At 34.0% G+C, this 24,665-nt stretch overlaps 1 protein-coding gene across 1 annotated transcript; it reads right to left on the bottom strand.

Annotated features, from left to right (window-relative positions):
- Window positions 1–3,176: 3,176 nt before the first annotated feature.
- Window positions 3,177–5,450, bottom strand: LOC130808758 (SCARECROW-LIKE protein 7). The gene has a single exon (XM_057674244.1). It carries the CDS (start codon window positions 5,231–5,233, stop codon window positions 3,419–3,421), a length of 1,815 nt encoding a protein of 604 aa, XP_057530227.1. The 5' UTR covers window positions 5,234–5,450; the 3' UTR covers window positions 3,177–3,418.
- Window positions 5,451–24,665: the final 19,215 nt, after the last annotated feature.

Raw genomic sequence — 24,665 nt, 5'->3', positions numbered from 1 at the left:
TCTGTATCGGAAATTGTATCGTGTTGCATGTTTTTTGCTAATAGTAAAAACTAGCGAGGAGGATAATGCCAAATTAGAATACTGGAGGGTGATTTTAGAAGGTAAAGGGTCCTATATCAATTGCACGAAAATAGAATATTTGAGATGTAATTTCAGTGGGAAGAGCACTAAGGAATCTCGAGGTTACCATTGGATAAGATGTTATTGCATGTACGACTATGTTTAAGTACTTAAGGTCGGTTATCCAGAGTAATGGAGAATTTGATGAATATGTGGCTCATTTGATACAAGCAGGATGACTTAAGTAGAGAGCCGCTTACCAGATTTTTATGTGATAAAAATTTCCCCATCAGACCGAAAGCCAAATTACATCGAATTACAGTTAAACTTACATTTTTGTATGATATAGAATATTAGCCTGTTAAGAAGATTCACGAGCAAAAGATGGAAGTAGCAGAATGTGAATGCTTAGGCGGACGTGTAAGCACACAAAATTGGATTGAATAAAGAACTTGGAATTTAATAAGAGATTAGGGTTTGTTGCATTTTCTACGATGATGTGTGAAAAATATAAAAAGATCATTTGGACATGTTCGAAGAAACACTTTCGATGTTCTTGTCAAAAGAGTAGAAAACATCTAAGTAGAAGAAAAAATAAATCGTGAAAGACCTATGAGAATGTGGAAGACTTGACTAGAGACATTTTTAATTGGAAACGCGGATCCACTACGTGTTTTACACTTTTGATAGGTTCCTTTCCGTTTATTTACATTCACTTTTCTTTGACCGTAAGACGCTAACCACTTTATATACACTTATTTACTACTTATATATGATCTATCTATTTAGTTATTAATTCAAATAGTTTAGCCCTTCCTAAGTTTGTCTTGAAATCTATAGTTGTAGACGTGTAGCACTATCAAAATTTGACAGGCTCAACTAGCAAGATAATGTCAACAAGTGTTAACAGTGAGAAGTGCACCACAAAAAAATGGAGAGAAAGGCTATATCAAGATTGCAGAGAGAAATGTTGTAAAAGAAGCATAAGTAGATGAAAAGTGCATCAATATAATGGTGATGAAAAGTGTGTTGCGAAAAAGAAGACAAGTACTTCAAGAAAGATAGAGATGAGTGCTCTATGAAGTTAATGAAAACTGCCGGTCTCCTAAGAGACCGTCTCTTTGATTGACGTTTTTTAGACCCAACTCATTAAAGCTTAATATCCACTTATTATTTTTTTAATGACTATTTACATTATTGTTAATGCCTACTTACAATATATACTTAATAACCACCAAAAAAGTACTTAAAATGTCTACTTATAATATTCTTAATGTCTATCGAGAAATTTAGTCTACTAGCTTACTTACCATATCCTCAATGCCTATTTAAAATATCTTTAGTGCCTAATTACAATGTACTTAATGCCCACCGAGTAAGTACTTAAGTACCTACAATATTCTAAATGCCTACTTACAATATTCTTAATGCCTACCGAAAAACTTATTCTATATTTTTCTTTTTGGGACAGCTCAATTAGAAATGGTCTTTCAAATAGACCGTCTCTCACAAGAATTTATGTAATGTAATAAGTTTTGAAGCAAGGGGATAAATGTATTTGTTGCACTTTTATTTTGTAGTCACTAAGTTTTTAGACTTAATTATTTTTATTTTTTACGAATTGTAAGGTAGCCTGGGGAAAGAAATGGATAGGTGAGATTCAATTTAAAGATTTTAACTAGAAACGACATTACTTACTCCAACTTAAACAAAACTCAATTTTTTCTTATTTATTTTCAAGTAATGTTATTAGTTGCTATATTTTCATTGTTTAAACTAAATTTATGTATTTATGTATATATTCAAAATACAGTGAATGAAATTTTGATTACATTTCTACCATCTTCTGAGTTTCTGTTCATTTAATTACCAATTTCCTAACAATATGTCCCATCGTCCATGTTGATATTTATAACTGAAACGAACGATGAAATACGGATGGGCGGCTATATGAAGTATTGTTGTAGTGTAGAGTACATTAATTGTCACAATCTTTACGGGATGATTAATGCAAATGCAGCTAAAAATTATATTGGGTCACCTTCTGAAAACCCCAATTATAGGACCTTGACGCTTGAAAGGACAATGACTTTGGATGCTTTGTTTTCTTCATTTATGAAACCTCTTTGTCTTTGGCTTTGCTTTCCCATTTTCAGTTCTTCTGTCTAGCCTTGTATGAAACCACATAGGGACCCTCCTTTATTTTGTTTCCCTTTTCTTTCGGGTCTCTTACTAATCCTAGTAAATCGATAGTGATCTTTCAACCCCCCTTCTCAAATTTCTTAAACCTGTTTTACCTGCTAAAACAAACTACTACTATCCATCACTCAACTACTACTTTCTTTTTACATCTTACTTGCAACTACTAACACTCAATCATTCACGTATCGAGAGTGATTCCGATTGACGATGGTAGTGTGTCGAGACTCAAGAGTGATTCCGATTAAACCTACACTTGATCAAGTGCCATTTTGAGTGTTAGTGTGTCGAGACTCAAGTGATTTTGATTAGACCTACATTTCATCAAGTACCATTCCGAGTGTTAGTTAGTGTGTCAAGACTCAAAGAGTGATTCTAATTAGACCTACCTACACTTTATCAAGTGTCATTCCGATTGTGTGTTAGTATGTCGAGATTCTAACACTATATTTGGATAGGAAATTACGAGAGAAGAGAGGAAGGGAAAGGGAAGGAAGGGAAAGGAAAGGAAGGGGTGGCGAAGAGAGGGAAAGACTTTGTTGTTTGTATAGGAAGGAAGGGGAAGGAAAAGAAAGAACTAAATCTTTCCTCTTATAGAGAGATTTAGATGTTAACAAAAATAATAGGTTTAAATCCCTCTAAATCCCTTCCCCATAAATCTTCTCCCTCCCTTTTTTGGCTACCCAAACAAGGAAATCTTCATCCTTCCAAATCCTTTCCTTTCTTTTCCCTCCATTTTCATCTATCCAAACAAGCCCTAAGAGTGATTCCGATTAGACCTACACTTTATCAAGTGCCATTCTGAGTGTATGTATACTCAGCAAGACACACAAAATGCATTGAAGTATTGGTTTGAGCCCAACCATGTGCGTGCAATGTATACCAGAGTCTACCAAATGCATAAAAACCAAAACGTATGAGGTAAAACATGCAAAAGAAACATACCCATTTCAGTAATCCATATTCTTTTTACACTTGTATAATTCAACAATTTCTAACCTAAAAACCAAAAACTAAATCATCAATTACATTGCTATAGAGAAACCAAGATAGTAAAAGCTTGATTATAGAATTAAAAAAAATAAAACATCTATTAAAAGACCCTAATTTATAATCAATAATAAAAAAACCCTCAAAAAGAAATAATACTTGTAGCTAATTAATGCCAAGAAGAAACAGTAAGAAGAGGAACATCATTCCAAGCAAGAGAAAGAAACCCAGGTTGAGAATCCATTAACTTATAGGAAGAACTATAATTATACTTCCATAATAATATCTTTGCTTGACTGTTTGCATAATGACTTGGGGCTACCATCTCAAATCCTGCATTCTCCATTAATTCTTTCCATTCCTCTTTGCTTTCCATCCTTTCTCTTCTCTTTCCCGGTAACTCTGACCCGACACACCCCATTATTCTCCGACCAAATATTACCCTCTCTATTTGAACCCTGTCTACTGAATCCCTCCCCAAATTCGGTTCCAGTGCTTCAAATACTGCACAGTAATACTTTATTGCAGTCTTAAATCGGGTCAAATAAACCACCCGGTTTAAACCCACTTCGTATTCACCAAGAGTAACAATCTTTGGGTTGAGTGATTTCGCTAGATTTAAAGCACTTTCTACTTCAATTGGTGTTTCATCCAAGAGAGTGTACAACTGAAGCATGAAATTAACGGTAAGTACCTCATCTGGGTCGACCCGGAAACTCGATATTGTTAACTCGTTGAATGGGCTAAGAACGGGTTCAAACTCGAAGTTTAGTTCAAGAACTCTGGCGAACTCCCGAAGACGATTTCCTGTTGCGAAGAGAGCACTTGCCGGAGATTCTCCAAGAGCCGGTGCAGGTATCCCAGAGATCCGAACCTTATTGGGCTTCCCACTACGCCGGGTTGCTAAAGCTTGAAGAAGAGCGGCCCATTGGACTCCTTGAACTATTCCGAAATCTACAATATGGATATTTTCAGCTCCTTCGGTGGCTTCTAGAATTGCTTGATTTGCTGTTAAGTGAGCAAATGTAGAGAATGGACACGCATCGTTTAATGCTTTGTATGAGAGAGTGCACTCTTCAGACGCCGTCGTTTCAACGGCAGGTGGAGAAAGAGGGGGAGATAAACGGCAGTAAAGGGCTTCTGTGAAGTAAAAGGCAACTCTTTGAATTGGATCTCCGTGCTGACTAACCGACTCTCTGAGTCGAACTAGCGATTTTACAGCCCGTTCTGGGTCTGACTCACTGAGTCGAGCACACTCGATAAGAGCCGATATGAGTGGTGGCCATGAATGCTCTCCTTCATCAATGTAAGACGAAACGACAGCAACGGCGTCGTTTCGGGTTTGGGGTGAATCGGTTTTTGGTGAAGGGTCTTTTTGCGGAGGTGGGACCCAAGCCTGGGTGGTAACGGTCTTATCTGCATCAGAGTAAAGGACGCGATTGAGATCCGACGGTGGAGATATAGTCACATTGACACGAGAAGGACACGTGGCAAAAGGATCAACACCGTAAATACTAAAATCAGCAGAACTTGCGCCTTGCCAGGCGTCACAAGCGGATTGAAGATTAGAACTCTCGTTAGCACCCGTGGATTCAGGCGCAGCACCAGCACTCATTAAACTCTCCATCCACTCGTCCGAGTCAAACTCAGGAGCACCACCACTATAATCAGCAAATCGGAATGAGGTAGAGTGATGATCTAACTGCCAAGCCTCATTCGAATCAGTGGATGGAGCACCCAACTGAAACGGGTCATGAAACCCGGCGCCGCTAAACCCTAAAGGAGGAGGAAGACTAGTGGACATAGGAGGAACAGGGGGAGCCCATGGGCTGAGAAAGAAAGGGCTATTGGTCCCGAGAAATTGAGGGTGGTGGTTTTGATGGTGGTGATTTTGTTGTTGCTGCTCTTGTTGTTGCTGCTGTTGCTTGATAACTTGCTGAGCAATTGCCATTAGATTTCCACTATCAGTGCACATGTAAGCCATAGGAAAGAGCCCGAAAATGAAGGGCGAAGATTGATCTAAAAAAGCATATAGAAATATAGAAAATAGGATGGGCGGAGAAAGGGAGAAGGGTTTGAATGGGGTTTTGGAGGAGAGAGAAAAGAAGGGGGAAGGGGTGGGAGAGAGATTGAGGTGAGATTTAAAGAAGGAAAAAGGTGAGAGAGAAGAGAAGAGAGGAAAAACGGGTGGAAATGGAATAGGGAAGGAGGCCAAAAACACTGATTAAACAACCCCCAAATCGATGTGTCAGTGGGCCCCTGCTTCTGTATTCATTGGTAGTTGTGATCTCCCATTTTTCTTGTTTACAAATATTACATCTTTGAAATACTTCTACATTATTGTCTAATTGTAAGATTTTATACTTTCATAATACTTAATTAAATAAGATCTGATTGTATACTTTCATAATATTTACTCCATTCCACTATATTTACTACATTGAAATTTTTTTGCAATCAAATATATTATTTTAGTCATTTATATATTGAACAATACACATCTAAAAATTATAAAAACTTAATATTATGAAAGTATGCAATTAGACGATTCAAACAAGATTCCACTTGACTATATTTTTTCTTACACAATAGCCACAATATATAAATAAGCTTGAACGATAAATCGTGTCAAAACTATTATGTAATGGGGTATTTTAGAACGAAAGAAATATAAACATCTTATAATATTTAAATGTACATAAAGCAATATACAAATAATTAAAATAACACGTTAAATTAGGTAAAGAAAAAAACAAATATAACAACTAAGAACGTACTACAATTTTAGTTTGTAGTTACTAGTTACTTCCGTAGTCGTGAGTACCGACTACCAACTTAGATCTATGTTTACAATAGAGGTGGAGGATTCTTTTATGTTGGTTAGCAGTAGCACTTTCACTTTGTAGTTATGAAATAAAATTCAATTTGAAAAGTTATCCAACTCGTTCGGAATATGAGTAGTCCCATTATAATATTGGCTCAATTACGCTAGGTAATATTTTCATGTTAGTAGTATATATCCGTAATATATTCACTTTATACCCTTCTTATATTAACTCTATGTTGTAGTATATATGCTCCATACAGTTATAATTCTTTACGCAATTATTTTTATATCTAATTTTATTTAAATCATACAACGTAATAATGTAATTTATATCCTTTATTTTTTGTTAATAATTTTTAATAAAAATATCAACATTGACATAAAATACTCCACATAGTAGATACAAAGGGGAATAAGGGACAACTCGAGTGGGTATGGAGCACAAAACGTGCGTATGTGGTGAAACGAGTGAATATGGGGCGGGTAAGACCTCATACTTGGCACCTACCCACTTTTCATAGTGCATACGACTTTTCATATTTATATCCACTCACTATCCACCAAATTTATACTCATACTCATCCGAACTAGCCGAATATAGTGTGAAACTTATATAATTTTACCCGTCTATTAGATGTTGGTTGTTGGCTTTTTTAGTTGGGTTGTTTGACCAACTGGAAATATTGGTTGTTTTTGTTCGCTTTTAAGGTAGTGGAAAAAGCTAACTATTTATTGAGATGTTTGATAAATTTAGGTATTGATTGTTGGTTGTTTACTAGAGAAAAAGTGGTCAATAAGTCAAAAGTCAATTCAAAAAGTTAACTAGAGTAACTTTTTATTTTAGTTTAAAAGTCATTTACCAAACATTTATTTTATTGTTTGGCCAAAACAAGTCAAAAAATCAAAAGTCAACCAAAAAACTAAACAAAAAGCCATGAGTCAAACACCCCTTATACAAGTTGACAAAAGGATAATAGTCTTTACGAATATGCAAAATAGGTTGAATTGGTTTGGCCTTTGAAAATGGTGAAAAATGACTCATAATTTTTTCATAGAGAGTAAAGTCAAGTCGAATTTCAGTTTGCTATATCTGTTGTTCTTCCCCTTATTTTTCTAAGATTGATTTTTATGTAATTGGATCTATACACTATGAATAGAGTCAAATTACACTAGTTTAAGCATGTTCTTAATTCTCATTATCTCTCTAGTCATAATTCTACCTTAATCTCTCTCTCTAATTGTGGTGTGTTGTTTATTATTACATAACCTTTGCACATTTAAATTAAATCAAGAATTAGGATTTCAAATTATTTTTTTCCCTATTCAATTTCAATGCTCTTATAATTAATCCTAGGAAAGTTAGGGGTTTAATCCTTCAATTGATATTAGAGTAAAGTGTTGTTGATGATTAATTTGAGTTGTTGATTGATAGTTGGATCTAACTTGACTTCAATGAAGTTGGATATTAAAAAGTTTGATAGAAATTAAAAATTCAAAACTTTGGCTTATGTAAACTGGCAAGTCATTACAAGGCTCTTCTTATTCAATATGTGCGAAAGGCTTTGAATGGTGTTGTAAGGATGTTCGCTAGAATGACAATTCAAAAGTGGGATGAAATTGACTCAAAGGCTCTTAGTGCCATAAGATTATGTCTCTTCAATGATGTGCTTAGAGAAGTTGTGAAGTAGATTACTCATATATGAGATTAGTTTGAATCTTTATTCATGGCTAAAAGTGTGACCAGTAGATCACTCTTGAAGAGTAGACTCTATAATCTTAGATTGGAAGAAGGTAATTCTCTGAAGACTTGTTAGTAAAATTTGTAATATTTGTAATATTGTTATGAACTCATATAATATTGATGTTGTAGTTGAATAATGATAAGGATTTATCTATTTTCCTGTTGTGTTCGTTACCACCCTCTTACAAGAATTTTTGTGAGACTATAATGTTAGGTACAATCTTAGAGACGTATTAGAGAAACTATTGACTCATAACTAGTGGCTCAAATGTTGGATTGTTTGTAACGGGTTGAGTGAATGATAGTAATTCTAATGGTAGTGAAAAGATAGAAGTGCGTCTAATCTAAAACTTCAAACAAGAGTAAAACATGTTACTATTGTAAGTTGAAAGGGGACATTAAGAAAGATTCTTGGAAGTGAAAGAAAATGTATTGTGAGAATAGGGTTTAAATTTCTGCATCCGGTGAAGCAAGCTATGTTCATGATAGCAAAGATAGTGGTGCTTTGGTGGCAACGCATGGGTACAAAGGTGTTGATGAGTGGATTTTTTATTTCGATTGTTCTTTTAACATGGCTCCTAATAAAGATTTATTTTTTGCTTATGAGAAGGTGGATGGTAAAATGTAATCTTGAATAATGATGATACATGTAAGGTTGTCAGACATTGGTAATATTTTTATCGATATGCATGATGATTTTTTAGGACTTTATGTGATATGAGGCATTTTTTAGAGTTGAAAAAGAACCCCTTATCTTTGGGTACAATGGATGCTAAGGGTTGTATATGTATTTGTAAAGGTGGTGTCTTGAAGATCGCAGAAGGCTCGCTGATTTTGAGGACAGGTGTCATGATAAGTAGATTGTGTGTTTTAAGGTTACATGGTAATAGATCGACTAATTTTGATGAGAGGTGTCATGGAAAGTACAGTGTGTGTGTCCACATATATATATATATATATATATATATATATATATATATATATATATATATATATATATATATATATATATATATATATATAAAATACTTTCTTTGATATTTAATAGTTGCTGCACTTTTACTTTTCACGCTATTCAATGCACGATTTTGATTTAATATCACTAATTATGATAAAAAATTCTAAAAGTTAACCTTATGAAAATATGCATTAAGACGAATCAAACAAGATCTCACTTAACTACATTTTACATTATATATAAAGAAATATATACAAATAAGATCAATTAATGGACAGTTGTTGCTACAGAAACTGTAGCAACTATTAAAAACGGATAAAGTATATATATATAGGGTGGATCAAGTATCCACGCTCTTTGAGGCACCAAGAAAATTGAATTGAAGTTTTTACTAATGTTCAAGTACCATGTTAATGACAATTCAATGAACTTTCTATCTCTATCTATCAAAATAATAAGTGGAGATATTAAATTGAAGTTTTCAAATAACGAAACTTAACTTTTTCATTTTTAGCATCCGAAAGAATAGCAGAAAACCCAACTTAGCTACTAATTTGGGACGGTTGGAGAATATATTTTTGCATATCTTCACACACGATAGTCCTATAGAAATTATTCTTTGTTTGGATGTAAAGTGGGGATCAACTTTTCTTTCAACATTATTTTGAAAAAAAATTCATGAAAAATAGAATTCTCATGAAAACCTTATATCTTATACTCTCTTCTATTTACCCTACTTGTCCTATTTAGTTTTTCACACTTGCCGAGACAACATATTAACACTTAATTTCTCAAACTATTCTTAATTAAAAATTATAAAAAGTTGATATTAATAATTCTTGTATTGAGACGAATCAAACAAGATCCCTCATGACTATATTTTAACTTATAGATTAAGAGTAAAATACAAATTAAGAGTAATAAGTGAATAGATTCAAAATAAATGGAACAAGTAGGATGAATAGGAAAGAGTATAACTTTATAAGAAATGAAAATAACACAACTATATGCCCTCAAGAGAAGTTCTTTTTTTCTTTACCAAACATTCAATTGAATTAAGAAATTAATGATAAATATTACTCAAAGAAGATAAACCAAAAAATTACCACTAAATTTTTGGATTCAATCTAAATCCTACACTCTAAAAAAATCAAAAGAAGATAAACTTTAAGATAAGTGATCAATATGAATATTCAATTGAATTGAATTTTTCAAAACAAGAAACCCTAATATTTGAGACCTTAAAATCATACCTCAAATTTGAGATAAGTAATCAAAAGAATTGAATTGAATTTTTTCAAACAAAAACCCTAATATTGAGAATTTCACAAGCATACCTTTAGGTGGTGAAATGGGGATGGGTTTTAGGTGATACTCACCCATCTCCGCCCTGCCCCGCCCCGCCTCAAGATATGTACAAATTTTGGAAAACCCTAAATTTATTTTCAAATTTTTTTTTTCAAATTTTGGGAAATCCTGAATTTATTTTCAAATTTTGGGAAGCCCCGGTTTATTTTTTTTCTTTAAAAAAAAATTATTTTCAAAACCCTAAATTTGGTTAAATGCATGCCTAAATCCAAGTTGGGCCTTCTGATTTCTGAAATCCCGTCTTCATATGATTATGTTGTGAAGATGGCGGAAGTAATGTTAGAGAAATATAAGAAATATTGGGATAGTATGAATGGTTTGATGGGAGTTGCAACTATACTTGATCCTAGGTATAAAATGGCTCTTATACGATTTTATTTTGCAAAGATATTTGATAAATATGAGTATGACAGAGAGGTTAGTAGAATTAGCAATCTATTAAGGAGATTAGTTGATGAATATGAGTCTAGGAGTGAGAATACTCAAAGTAAGAGGCAACTACCATCCAATTTAGCAAGTGGTGGGAGTTCTTGTGATGATGTTGGTATAGAAGAGTTTGCACAATTTCTAGAGCGAGACAAAAATCAAACTTATGAAAAATCTGATTTGGACAAGTATTTGAAAAATGCTAACATACCACTTGAAGATAATTTTGATATTCTAAATTGGTGGAAAACAAATGGAAGCACATACCCCGTTCTTCAACAAGTAGCACGGGATATTTTGAGTATTCCTATTTTTACGGTTCCATCCGAATCAGCTTTTAGCACAAGTGGTAGAGTTCTTGATCCTTATCGTAGTTGACTACTACCTCAAGCCGTTGAAGCTTTAATGTGTTCTCAAAATTGAATTTGGGCTGCCCTCAAAAGTAAGTATTAATCCTATCAATATTGTGTAATTTTTATGCATTGATAAATTTTGGTTATAAAAAGATTTGTATTTGCAGATTGTGGAGAATTTAAGGACAAGAATTTTGCTAAAATTGTTGGAGAGTTGGAAGAAGAATGCAAAATGAAATTGGATATTGATGAGATTATTCTGGATTGATTTACTTTGGATGATTTTGAGTTGATGTTGAATACTTTTGTTTTAAACATGTATATTTGTTTGAGACTTTGGTTATGTGTTTGTTTGAGACTTTGGATATGTGTTTGTTCGAGACTTTGGATATGTAATTGTTTGAGACTTTGGATGTGTGTTTGTTTGAGACTTTGGAGTTTGGATATGTATTATGGGTTTTAAGGCCCAAATGATTAAATATAAATATGTGGCACAGATGGGTATTAAGTGGGGATTCGACGGGTGGTGGGGCGGGAAAAATGGGTATTAGACGGGGATGGATACCCAGATGGGTGGTGGGGCGGGGATGGTTTTAGGTACAAACCCATCGGGGAGGGGACGGGAAAAAAATTATACCTGCCGCGGGGATGGGGACGGGGATGGGTATTGAATTAATAGATGGGGATGGGGATGGGAATTCCAATCCCCGCCCCGCCCCGTTTGCATCCCTAGTCATGATACTTATAGGATTTTACGGCCCGTTTGGTTGATGATAATGAAGTAATGGGAATGAAATGTTGTAATGGCAATAGTAATGAAGGAATGGATATGAGAATTGGTAATGAAGATTCTTTTGTTTGGTGTGCATGGCTAAAGAATGGTAATGGAAGATAATATTCCATTGATTGCATTTGGTTGTTAGTAATAAAAAATGGTAATGACTCTTAGTTTCATTATTGTATATTTGTATTTAAAAGCATTATTGTATCTAAATTATTCTATCTAATGATTCTTTTTTTAATAATAATATTTTTTTTGGATAATTACATACATTACCTTTTTTTTCTTCATTATTTTTTTTTCTTCAACTCGAAACAATATGACCTTATTTTATTACCACAGTAATACTTCATTACCATTACAGCCTAATACCAGGTTGTTTGATGGTAATAAAAACGGCCCTTTTTGGTAATTTCATTACCTTATTTTATTACCATCCATTACCATTGACGGCATCCAAATAACCAACTTTTTTATTACTTAATTTTATTACCATTACTGTCCTCTAATACCATGTATCAAACGGGCCGTTAGTATTTTAGAGTTTCATGGAGGGAGATTCCATGAAGAAATGTCAAGAGCTTTTCAATTTTTTCAAAATCACCTATGGGGCACGTGCCATATGGTGCTTCCGTATATATCCGCTCATGTAAAAATGAATTTAAATTCGGATTCACTTGTATTCAGTTCAGATTCGACCTATAATCATTCCTATTATTAACTGAGCTTTAGTCATATTACTTGATTAAATTCGTCTATCCCTTGTGATTAATAGTGATCCCTTGACTAAGAAGTAAATTAAAAAAAGATAGAAAACATCAAAAAGAAATAGGTTATATAGAGACAAATTACAAGTCATAGTCCATGCATAGCAATAGCAAGCGATAGCAATACATGGTCCACAGTGCTTGGTTCTCATATTGGGGTATTGGAATATTAACTTTTTTTATTAGCTATTTAATTCGAATTTTGACTTTTGACTTTTGATTGTTTGGTTGATTATATAGAAAAAAAGTGTTTAATAAATAACTTTTATATCGAAATCAAAAAATTACTTAAAATAATTTTTTTCATTGATTTCTGACTTTTATCTTACTTTTTATCTAATAAACAGATAACAACCAATAAATACTTTTTATCAAATATCTCCTCAACAACTAGCTTAAGTAGATATCTTTACTAGTTATTTTTAGCCAATACATTCAATTAGTCAAAGTAGTTAGCAGTTTTAACCAGCAGTTCTAGATAACAGTCATTTGCTAAACAGATCAAAATTAAAATTATTTCTAGAGCACTTATGTCAAACTAATCTATCTCTCCTATTCCCTTTTTTTGCTTTCTCAACATATTTTCTTTATTAATTACTCTCTCATATTCACCGTAGATGTTTTGAATACTTTTGGGACACTATTCATCTATCACTCTTAAATTGTATTTTATTATTAATCTATGAAATAAAACTTAATATCAAATTTTTATAATTTTAAATTATACAAGGATTGAATAAGTTCATTGGATTGAGTGTATAAATTAAATGACACACTTAAGATGAATAAGAGGGAGAATAATAGTAATTTTTTTGGAAATAATTAACCCATTATTCAAATTGTAGGTAAAACAGTTCAATAGATGAAATCTGAATTTAAAGTATAGCTCACTATTTATGATAATTGAAATTTGATCAATGAAAGTTGGATGACATAGAATTTAACCTAACTGATTCAATTGTTCTACCCAATTTTCAAACTTCTAAATATCATCAGTACTACCCTAAACTGCCACCTTTCCTACCTTCACAAACAACTTCTCTTTATGCATTGTCTTGTGTTTACTACATAATTTTCTCCATTCATCTTGAATTCTTACAATCGATAAATTTGTTTGGGTCGCTAATACTATGTTTGAATTTAACGATTTGGAAAGAAAAGAAGATTTTGAAGGGATAAATTTTCCTTTGCTTAGATAGCAATTTTAAAGGGGAGGGATTTGAGAGGAAATGATTTAACGCGATTTGAAAGAGTTTAGGTGTATTTTTGTTAATAGTCAAAGATTTGGAAGAAAAAGCGTTTATTGACTATAAAAAATAATGAAATGACTTTCACTCTTATCATTTTGTTTTCTAATTTGGATGAAACTATATCATTTCTCTTCTCATCTTTCCCATTTCTTTTCTCATCCTTCTAATTCCATCCTAAACAAACAAATAAATCATATCCTTCCATTTTTCTTCCCTTCCTTTCTATTCTATCCTATGTTAGTATTTACACATTTGTATTTTAGCTAAAGTTTCTGTTTTCATTTTAGTAACTTTGTATTTTGTGTTTCATAGTTTGTTAGGTCTCTTATTAGTTATTTTCTTTTATCCAATGGTTAATTGTCACATATTGGTGCCTTGTAACTAACTCTCTTATAAAGAGAGCCTTGTACCTTCTTTTGTAATCAGTTTGTATTTTCTAATTCAATGAAAGAGTCAGAGGCAATTTCTCTGACTAAATACCAAAATAGCATTTTGCTCTTCTAATGCATTAATGGCATCATTCGTTGATTCCTTCAAATTGTAAAATGGTATTAGAGCAAACTGATCCTTCTTCCGCACTTATTTCCTTCTTTCTTTCCAAGCTTCTTCTCACCAGACAACAATGGCGTCACATTCAATAGTTTCAGTTACTCCTCAAAACAGTCCACTTCTTGATCTTACACAAAATCCGGCTAGCGTCTTCTATCTTCTTCCATCTGATCATGCCAATACTAAACTGGTCTCTACTCCGTTTGATGGAAATGGCTACTGTGATTGGAAGCACTCCATTATTATTGGCCTCACAACCAAGAACAAGATGTCATTCATTGATGGTACTCTTCCAAAACCTGATTCATCTAATGAAAATCTCAAACCATGGGAGAGATGCAATAACATGGTCCTAGGCTAGCTCATTGCTTTTCTTGATCGAACTACTGCACGTAGTGTCATGTATTTTCCTACTGCTCGTGATATATGGCTCGATCTTGAAGAACGCTTCGGTCAATCCTCCTTATCACAACTCTATTCTCTTTAAGTTGATCTTGCTCATATTACGCAATCAGGTCAGCATATTTCTGAATATTTCACAAAGATGAAAACACCCTAGGATGAAATTGATCACTTAAGTCCTTTACCTACTTGTTCTTGTTCTTGTGGACTCATTAAACAACACCTAAAACTCCAACAAGACAACCGTATGATGCATTTTCTCATAAAACTTGATGATCATTTTGGCCAAGTTCGAACAAATATTCTTATGATGGACCAACTCCCTACTATTTCACAAGCCAATCGTCTCTTACTTCAAGAACAATATCATAAAGAACTATCCAAGTTTCATACTTCAATTGTTAATTCTATGGCATTTCATTTTGCTCATACTACTCCTCATAATAAGCCATCAAACAAAAACCAAATTTCAGGTAACAAAAGAACTTCACACTATTTTTATGATCATTGCAAAGTTAGTGGTTATTTTATGGAACGTTGTTTTAAAATTCATGGCTATCCCAAACATACCAAATCTCATAACCAAAAAGTTGCTACCATTGCCTCCACCTAAATTGATGATTCCTCTACTATGCTAGACAACACTGGATTTACCACTACACAAATCAATGCCATTTTATCCCTATTCAACAAACAAAAATCCAATGATATTAATCATCCAGACTCTTCACTTCTTTCTGATGTTGCACATCTAGCAAGTACTTTTTGTCTCTTTTCTAAACTTGATAAGTATGGGTGGATTATAGACAGTGTTGCTACAGACCACATGTGCAACTCAATTCATTCCTTTTTACATCTAAAAGATCTCTCAGGCCATAATCATTATATTACCATACCTAATGGTACCACTGTACGTGTGACTATGATAGGAGATGTGAAATTACATGATGATATCATCCTCAAGAATGTTTTATATGAACCTCAATTTTGGTTCAATTTAATTTCGGTGCAACGTCTTTTCCATGATAACAATGTTTCCTTATTATTTACTCATGACATGTGTATGATTCAGGCCCCTTCGATGACAAGACTCATGAGTCTTGGTAAAACTGTTCATGGACTCTATTGCATTCCAAAGCCTACTACAACTCAACAAATACCTACAAATGCATTTTTTTCAAGCTTCTATTGCATCTACTGTAAAGGCATCTTCTATGGATGACTTAGCGAAGTTATGGCATTTAAGACTTGGTCAAGCTTCTATCACTAGTTTACAATTACTTTTTCCATTTGTTGATTTCAAGAATTTCAAGAATAATTTCATTTGTAGTATTTTCGCTAAAGCTAGTCAACATAGGCTTCCTTTCCCTAAAAGCACTACAAAGTCTAGTTTTCCTTTTCAATTAATAGATATTGATGTATGGGGGACCTTACTCCACTAACACTTATAATTCTTGTACCTATTTCCTTACCATTGTTGATGATTTTACCTGTTGTACTTGGCTTTATTTGATGCGGCAAAAATCAGACTCGGTTACATACATTCGGCAATTTGTTGAATATGTAAAAACTCAATTCTCTAAAAAAAATTCTATGTATCCGTTCTAACAATGCCAAAGAACTTAGTGAAGGTGCAATATTACAATTTTATCTCACCAAAGGTATCATACATCAAAAGAGTTGTCCTGATACACCACAATAAAACGGTGTCGTTGAACGCAAACACCAACATCTTCTTGAAACGGCTCGTGCCCTTCATTTCCAATCCAATTTACTTGTTACCATTTGGGGAGATTTTGTTTTATGTGCATGTTATCTTATAAATAGAATGCCATTACCCTCATTAAAACATATCTCACCCTATGAAAAACTCAATGGCCATCCTCTTGACAATCAACATCTTAAAACATTTGGTTGTTTATGTTTTATTTCCACTCTTAAACAAGGAAGAAAAACATTTCAACCTAAAGCTAATCCTTGCATTTTTCTTGGATATCTATTTGTAGAAAAAGCTTACAAGGTCTATAATCTCTAGACCAAACAGATACACATTTCTAGGGACATTATATTCCATGAGAAACACTTTCCTTACCATCATACAAACAAAGAACCTATACCCTTTTATCTTGCTACCTACACACCTATTCCATATGACCCAACACCTCTTAATTTTTACCAATCTCGCACGCCAACTCCCTCTCCATTACACACATTTCCTACACCAAACCCAGCACATACAGAAGATAGTTACCTACACCTATTTAACTTCATCCTATGACACTAACACTACTTTACCACCTACTCCTACTTTATTATCAAACAACACACCTTTTCAAGATTCCTCTACTCCCTTTACTAAAACCCCACATCTACCTCCCCATTATAATTCCAAACCCATTTTCCAACCGTCCCTTTTAATTTTTACCCTACCCTCTTTATCCCCATCTACTTTACCCACTTCACCTCAAGACCCTTCTCTTGTTGTGGACCTTTCCTCTTACCTATTACCTTCACCTCCTCCCATACGTAAATCTTCTGAAATTTTCAAACCACCATCTCACTTAAATGACTACATTTGCACTTCACAAATCATTGGTGCAATCTTGTTCAACATGATCAGTTACCCACACATCATCTCGCCTTACTTGCTAATCACTCTCTTTATAAAGAACCTTCCTCATACAAAGAAGCTTCTACAGACCCTCTATGGCTCGAAGCTATGGACAAAGAACTCTTAGCTCTAAACAAAAACAATACATGGGATCTTGTAACTCTTCCTCTAGGAAAGAAAGCTATTGGTTGTAAGTGGGTTTATAGAATCAGACTAAATGCTAATGGTTATTTGGAACGTTTCAAAGCTCGACTTGTTGCCAAGGGCTAAACACAGGAATATGGTATTGACTTTCAAGAGGCTTTTTCTCCAGTTGTCAAAATGACAACCATCTGTTGTCTTCTGACTATTGCATCCTCTAAAAATTGGCGACTATATCAATTGGATGTCAATAATGCTTTTTTACATGGTGATCTCCATAAAGAAGTCTTTATGAAACCTCCACCTGGTCTTAAACATTCCCTTCATATGGTTTGTAAACTCAACAAATCTCTTTATGGTATTAAAGAAGCTTCTCGTCAATGCCAAGCTTACTCATGAACTTCATCAACAAGGCTTCATTCAGTCCAAGAACGACTATTCTCTCTTCATCAAACAAAATAATGGTCTTGTTACTTTTGCTGCAGTATATGTTGATGATATTGTTCTAACAGGAGATGATACACCAAGTATTCTTGCTCTCAAAAATCACCTACATACTGTTTTTAGCATTAAAGACTTAGGAAAACTTACTTTCTTCCTTGGTCTTGAAATCGGATATCTCCCTCAAGGTATCAACATGACACAAAGGAAGTTCACCAAAGAGTTGTTACTAGACAGTGGTATAACCAATTTTTAAAAAGTTGTTACCCCTCTTCTTATCAACCTAAAGCTACAAAAAGACAATTCCCCACTTTTCCATGATCTATCTTTGTACTGTAGCCTCGTTGGAAAATTAAATTTCTTAACCCACACCCGTCCCGACCTAGCTTATACAGTCCAAACACTAAGCCAATATCTTCAGAATCCTACTCAAGCCCATTACAATGCCTTACAACATACACTCCACTATGTTCATTCAACAACTGGTCAAGGCATACTTCTTCATGCCACTGATAAACTTTCCTTACAAGCATTCTCTGATTCTGATTGGGGTGTCTGCATTGACACTCGTCGTTCTGTCACGGGTTATCTTCTGTGGCTTGGTCAATCTCCCATTAGTTGGAAATCTAAAAAGCAAACTATTGTGTCCAAAATCTTCATCCGAAGCTGAGTATAGGGCAATGTCCTCTACTATCTCAGAAATTACATTGGTCACTCGCCTCCTTGAAGAATTGGGCATAAATAATCTTCAACCTATGACCTTACATTGTGATAATCAATCGGCGTTAAACATTACTCATAATCTGGTCCTTCATGACAGAACCAAACACATTTCCATTGACTATCATTTTACAAGGGAAAAAGTCATGGAAGGTTTATTACAGCTCACATATCTTCCCACTACAAGTCAATTAGCAGATGTTTTCACTAAGATTTTACCTTTCTCCCAATTTCAAACACTTCTTTGCAAGCTTGATATGATCACTCCACCCCAAGCTTGAGGGGGGATGTTAGTATATACCCATTTGTATTTTAGCTAAAGTTTCTGTTTTCATTTTAATAACTTTGTATTTTCTGTTTTATAGTTTGTTAGGCCTCTTATTAGTTCTTTTCTTTTATCCAATGGTTAATTGCCACGTATTGGTGCCTTGTAACTAACTTTCTTATAAAGAGAGCCTTGTACCTTCTTTTGTAATCAGTTTGTATTTTTCTAATTCAATGAAAGAGTCAGATATAATTTCTCTGACTAAATATCAAAATAGTATTTTGCTCTTCTAATACATTAATGGCGTCATTCGTTAATTCCTTCAAATTGTAACACCTAGTGCTCTATCAAAATACAATGTAGATGTCATTCACAATGCCAATGATTTTTTGTAGTATGCACAATCCACTAATATCATAACTATGTATAACTGCAACAACCCAACTAGGGACGCAACTAGGATTAATAAAGAACTATATATGTTGCATTCGTTTTATTATACGTGCTATTGATAGTGACATGTTTTTACATTATATGTCACAACTCACAATCGTGTACGAGTATTTCAAAATGAAAGAAGTACTAATTCATTTCATTGTACTCGCTATATTTGATTTTTTTACGCAATCAAATACATTAATTTGGTCATATTGAATTAAGTATAACTAAAGTTTATAAAAAGTTAATATTTAATGAAAGTCTACGATTAGACAATTTAAAAAAATCTCATTGTCTATATAATATTACTTCTTACATATTAGCTATTATATACATAGGAGGATTTCAAGAAATAAACGTCAGAATTGAAATATTTAAATATATAAGAGAAATATTTAAAAGAAAGATGTGATTATGGGTTAAACAAAAAATAAATGGGTTAAAGCCGCAATAATTTGTTCAAACAAGAATGTCACTTTCTGGAACTCATCTTAACCGAAAGAGACAACAAGTTAGAGCACACCAAACAAAAAGAAAAAGAAAAAGAAAAAAAAAAGCTATACTTCAGCCTGGGATTGGTAGGCAAATTAATTTGAGAAATGGTCAATTATCTCAAACCCAAGCTAGCTGCTATTTTTGAAGCGTATGAATGCTTTTTTTCCCAAAAACGTCAAATATCTTTTTCTGTTTTTACAAAATACTCGATTTATCTCATTTGTTATAAAAGGGTTTTATATTAAAATTATAAATATAGCAAGCTCAAATCAATTTTAACACTAGATATATCGAAATAGGAGCTAGGTATAAGCCAGTTTTGAATAAGTAATTAAGGAAAATTATATATGGTAGTAATGTTTAAGAAATGCGAGTGATTGCTTTTTTAAAAGATTTTCTCACATTGTAGCATTAAACTTGTCTACCTATGTTTTCAGTAACATTAATAAGCAAAAAACGTTAAAGTAACTGTTGAGTCTATTTTTTAAAATTCTTCGAAGGCATCAAACCAGTCAGAATCACTCCTTAAACTTCTCTTCCATGAACTCTTCTTCCCCTTCGTTGTAAGCTCTAGTCTAATTTTAGGTTGTTACTAGGATTCACACACTATTTTTTCTTTTTTTTGATTTAGAGGTAATCTTTCATAAATTTAACCTTTTTTTGTTTATTTATATGCGAAAATTTATAGTTTGTTGTTTCTATTATTATGTGGAAAGCTTTTCGAATGATTAAAGGGCACATATATATAGACAACTAAATTTGGGTTAAAAAATAAGGAGGGCAAAAAAAATTTAAATTCTTCATATCTCAATTATAAATCGTTAACCTTATAATTTAATCTAATACTTGATTTATAATTTTTAAAGATGTCATTTTATGCTCATGAAGCTTCTAGTGAAAAAAGAAGCATAATTTCATTTTTCTTGCGAAAAATGTTGATACTCAGGCGGACCATCCCACTTTATTAGGCGCCAAAAACTAGTCAGCTCTCTCTCCCTTGCCTAGTCCGCTCATCGCACAATAGCCAATCTAAAACAAACTTATTTGAGACCGAACAAAAGACTTTTTTACTGAATATGTGTGTTTAGAATATTCTGAATGACCTCTAGTTCCAAATTTCTCATATTCTGCTCTGTTGAAGACTATTTACTACACAATGAACAAACCTAGTCCGAGGGGCTATTGAGACGCCACCCCTTTTCATTTTTTCGCTACCCCCCAAAATTACTTAATTGCCCCTGAATTTAAAAAAATTACAAAAATGCCATTGGAGTTAAAACATAATTAATAAATGTAAATCACGCTTAATAACACTATTAAGAATTTAATGCGGATGATTTGTCTATATATATCAAATTCTGAGATGCGTTTGAAGTACGAATTCAAACACGGTACTATCTCTCTAAAAAACTGGTACTATCTCTCTAAAAAGTGTTAAAGAAGTTGTAAGGCGTAATTGGTTGAATATGGCTAACGAAAGCGACTATGAGTCGGATGCGGTACGTAAAATTGTCGTTCGAAAAAAAAAAAAAAAAACAAGTCGCACAAATCTAGGCGACTGAACCATGGTTCAGTCGCACAAATCTGGGCGACTAACCCATGGTCCAGTCGCACAAATCTGGGCGACTGATCCATGGTCCAGTCGCCCAATTTTGTGCGACTGGACCATGGGTTAGTCGCCCAGATTTGTGCGACTGGTTTATTAATTTTTTTTTTATTTTTTTTATTTACGTATTAATGTTTTTTTAAATTATTATTATAATTATTGTTAGTACTATTATTATTATTATTATTATTATTATTGTTGTTGTCATTATTATAATTTTTTATTGTTGATATTTTTATTTTTTAAATTTTTTAATATTTTAATTTACGTAATTTATTTATTTATTTAATTATTTATTTATTTATTATTGTTATAATTATTATTATTATTGTTGTATTTGTTGTCATTATTATTACTATTATTATTATTGTTATTATTTGTCTTGTCATTATTTATTTATTTTAAATGTTTTTAAATTTTTTTATTAACGTAATGTTTTTATTATTATTAAAATTGTTATTGTTATTGTCATTATTAGTTTGATTTATCGTTATCTATTTATTTATTTATTTATTTATTATTATTATTATTATTATTATTATTATTATTATTATTATTATTATTATTATTATTATTATTATTATTCTTATAATTATTATTATTATTATTATTATTATTATTGTTGTTGTTGTTGTTGTTGTTATTATTAATCCAATTATTATTATTGTAGTCATTAATGTACTTAATTTATATCATTTCAAATGTGCAGGAGTTTGAAAACTTTGGAGACAACGTAGACTACTCCGGTCACTTTGTTACGGATAGGGAATTTTTCTCCATAGATGAGTTATATAGTTGGGCCGATGCGATAGCAATAACAATTGGTTTTCAATTTACACGTGCTTCTTATAAAAAAAAAGAAGGACGTTCCAGAGTTAGTTGTTATTTAAGATGTCACCGCTATGGTAAACTTAGGTGTGATGTAGATAATGTAGATAATGCTGCCCGACCTGGTTCTAAAAGTAGGAGTTGTGGGTGTAAATTTATGATTGTAGGAAGTAGTCGTAAACCAGGAGAAAGACCTTGGACGGTAAGGGTGTGTCCTGGTGAAACGGGAAAACATAACCACCCGTTCTTGGTATACAGAGATGGTCATGTAAGGGTGAGGATTAATGTAGATATTCGGGAGCACATACGACAGCTTAGTGCAACCGGAATGCAACCGGCCTTTATTATGAATTCTATTAGAGATAATTTTCCTGGTTTTTATGCTAGTATGAATCAGATATATAATATTAGGCAATCAATAAGGAGAGATGAAATGGAGGGCAGGACTCCCCTTCAACACTGTCTTCATATGGCCACAGAACATAATTATGTGGTCTGGACAGAGTTGGATAATGACGGGCACTTGAGCAGACTTTTAATTGCAAATCGTACTTCAATCCAAATGATACGTACGTGGCCGTATGTTGTGCTGATAGATACAACGTACAAAACGAACAAACCAAAGTGGCCACTATGTGAAGTGATCGGAATGACGCCAACAAATCACAACTTCTTGGTTGCGTTTTGTTTGATGCGAGATGAGGCGGCTGTGTCGTACTCGTGGGTGCTGCAGGGATTGAGAGATATTTTCGGCACTGCTCAGACTCCTAGCGGCATTGTAACCGATCGTGACGAAGGTTTATCTGCAGCTATTCGTGACGTCTTCCCAGGTAAAAACGCTTTGTGAGTTCATTATTGTGGTTATATCTATTGATAATGTCTTAATTACGTTCACTGTTTTGTTTAATGTAGATGTACGTCATTTGTTATGCACCTGGCATATTGGCAACGATGTTGAGAACATGGTGGACAAGTTGTGCGGCGGCAAGAAAAATCAACAAGGGCAGTTATTCAGGAAAAGTAGATGGAACCCCTTGGTTGAAAGTGCTACAATCCGGGAATATGAAAAGAGATGGGAAGGGATCGTCAGTACGTGGTCGGTTAGGAACCGAAGGGTCGTTCGGTATTTGACTGGAACATGGATTCCACTTAGAGAGAAATTTGTGCGTGCGTGGACGAATGATTGTTTACACTTGGGTAACCATACTACCAGCAGAGTGGAAAGCCAACACTCGTCTTTTAAGTATTACCTTGGTAGCGGTAATAGCTCATTCGATACCCTTTTCAAAAGGGCCACGCACAGATTACAAATCAACAAGCTAAAATCCGACAATCGCTACAGGAATCCATGACTTCTGTACCAAGAACGCTACGACAGTATTTCTTTAGACCTCTATATCGACACGTGTCTCTCTATGCCTTGGAGCAGATCCAGAATGAGTTTAACCGCATGTTAGAACTGGGTGATTTTGCATTGAACAAATGCGGTTGTGTACTTCAAAAAACCCATGGATTGTCGTGTGCATGTTATTTACAAATGACCATTGGATCACATGGTGCTTTGTATTTGGATGACATTCATGAATTCTGGAGTACTTTGAGGTACACAGAGGTAGGAGACGAACCCAATGAAGAAGTACGATCACTAAGGTATATTTCTAAAGCATGTCGTTGACGGGAGTTCAAATCCGCAATCCGTGTAGGTAGTCTTGCCACTGGAGCGAATCGACTGGCCCATTCTTTCGCGAACTGAAAACACAAAAAGACAATGTGCGTTATTAATTCATTAAAAAAAAGAACCTGGAAAAAAAATTGATAATAAGACTCACGTAATCAGATCTGCTCTGACCAGGACCAGGACCGGAAGCAAGCAATTCGTCTCGGGATATGTACGGGTGCGAGCACACTCTAAACCATTCAACGTAATTAGGTTCAGTCTCTGAAGGAACAGTAGCCCGTCGAAGTCCCTGCTCTACAAGGCGGGCACTGTAGGGGAACCTACTCCACGCCTCCACAAATGCAGCAGCAGAAGAAGGAAAGGTCACGGAGTAGGTTCCGTGTGCCGGTCGAAGAGCCTTGGCTGGTCTAATAGGAGCTGGAGGAATAGACTGCACGAACCCAATCTGTCGCAATGCCCGCTCCGGCAAATACACCTCCACAACATCAAAGCAGGTGATACCCCCGATGACTGTGGTGCGTGGGTGCTCATTCAGCAACGCAGCAGCAGAAAAATTGTAGGGAGTCCATTCAACCTGCATACAGGCCAAGTTAAAAAAAAATTTCCTACAAATAAAAAACAACATGCATGACAAAATGTAATGTAAAATACCTGAGTCTCTGTCATTGAGTCCAGAACCTTGCGTAACTCCATCAACCTGTCCAGCTCACGACCTACTTTCTTCGGCGTCCACATCTCCGCCCTAGTCATGTTTGGCACATCATCTCGGCG

This window comes from Amaranthus tricolor, chromosome 3, assembly GCF_026212465.1.
Source record: "Amaranthus tricolor cultivar Red isolate AtriRed21 chromosome 3, ASM2621246v1, whole genome shotgun sequence".
Taxonomy (NCBI): domain Eukaryota; kingdom Viridiplantae; phylum Streptophyta; class Magnoliopsida; order Caryophyllales; family Amaranthaceae; genus Amaranthus; species Amaranthus tricolor.
This window is presented reverse-complemented; position numbering and strand designations above follow the sequence as displayed.

What these genes read in the sequence shown, in the direction of transcription:
- LOC130808758 (XM_057674244.1), bottom strand. Translation starts at nt 5,233, where the DNA reads ATGGCTTACATGTGCACTGATAGTGGAAATCTAATGGCAATTGCTCAG.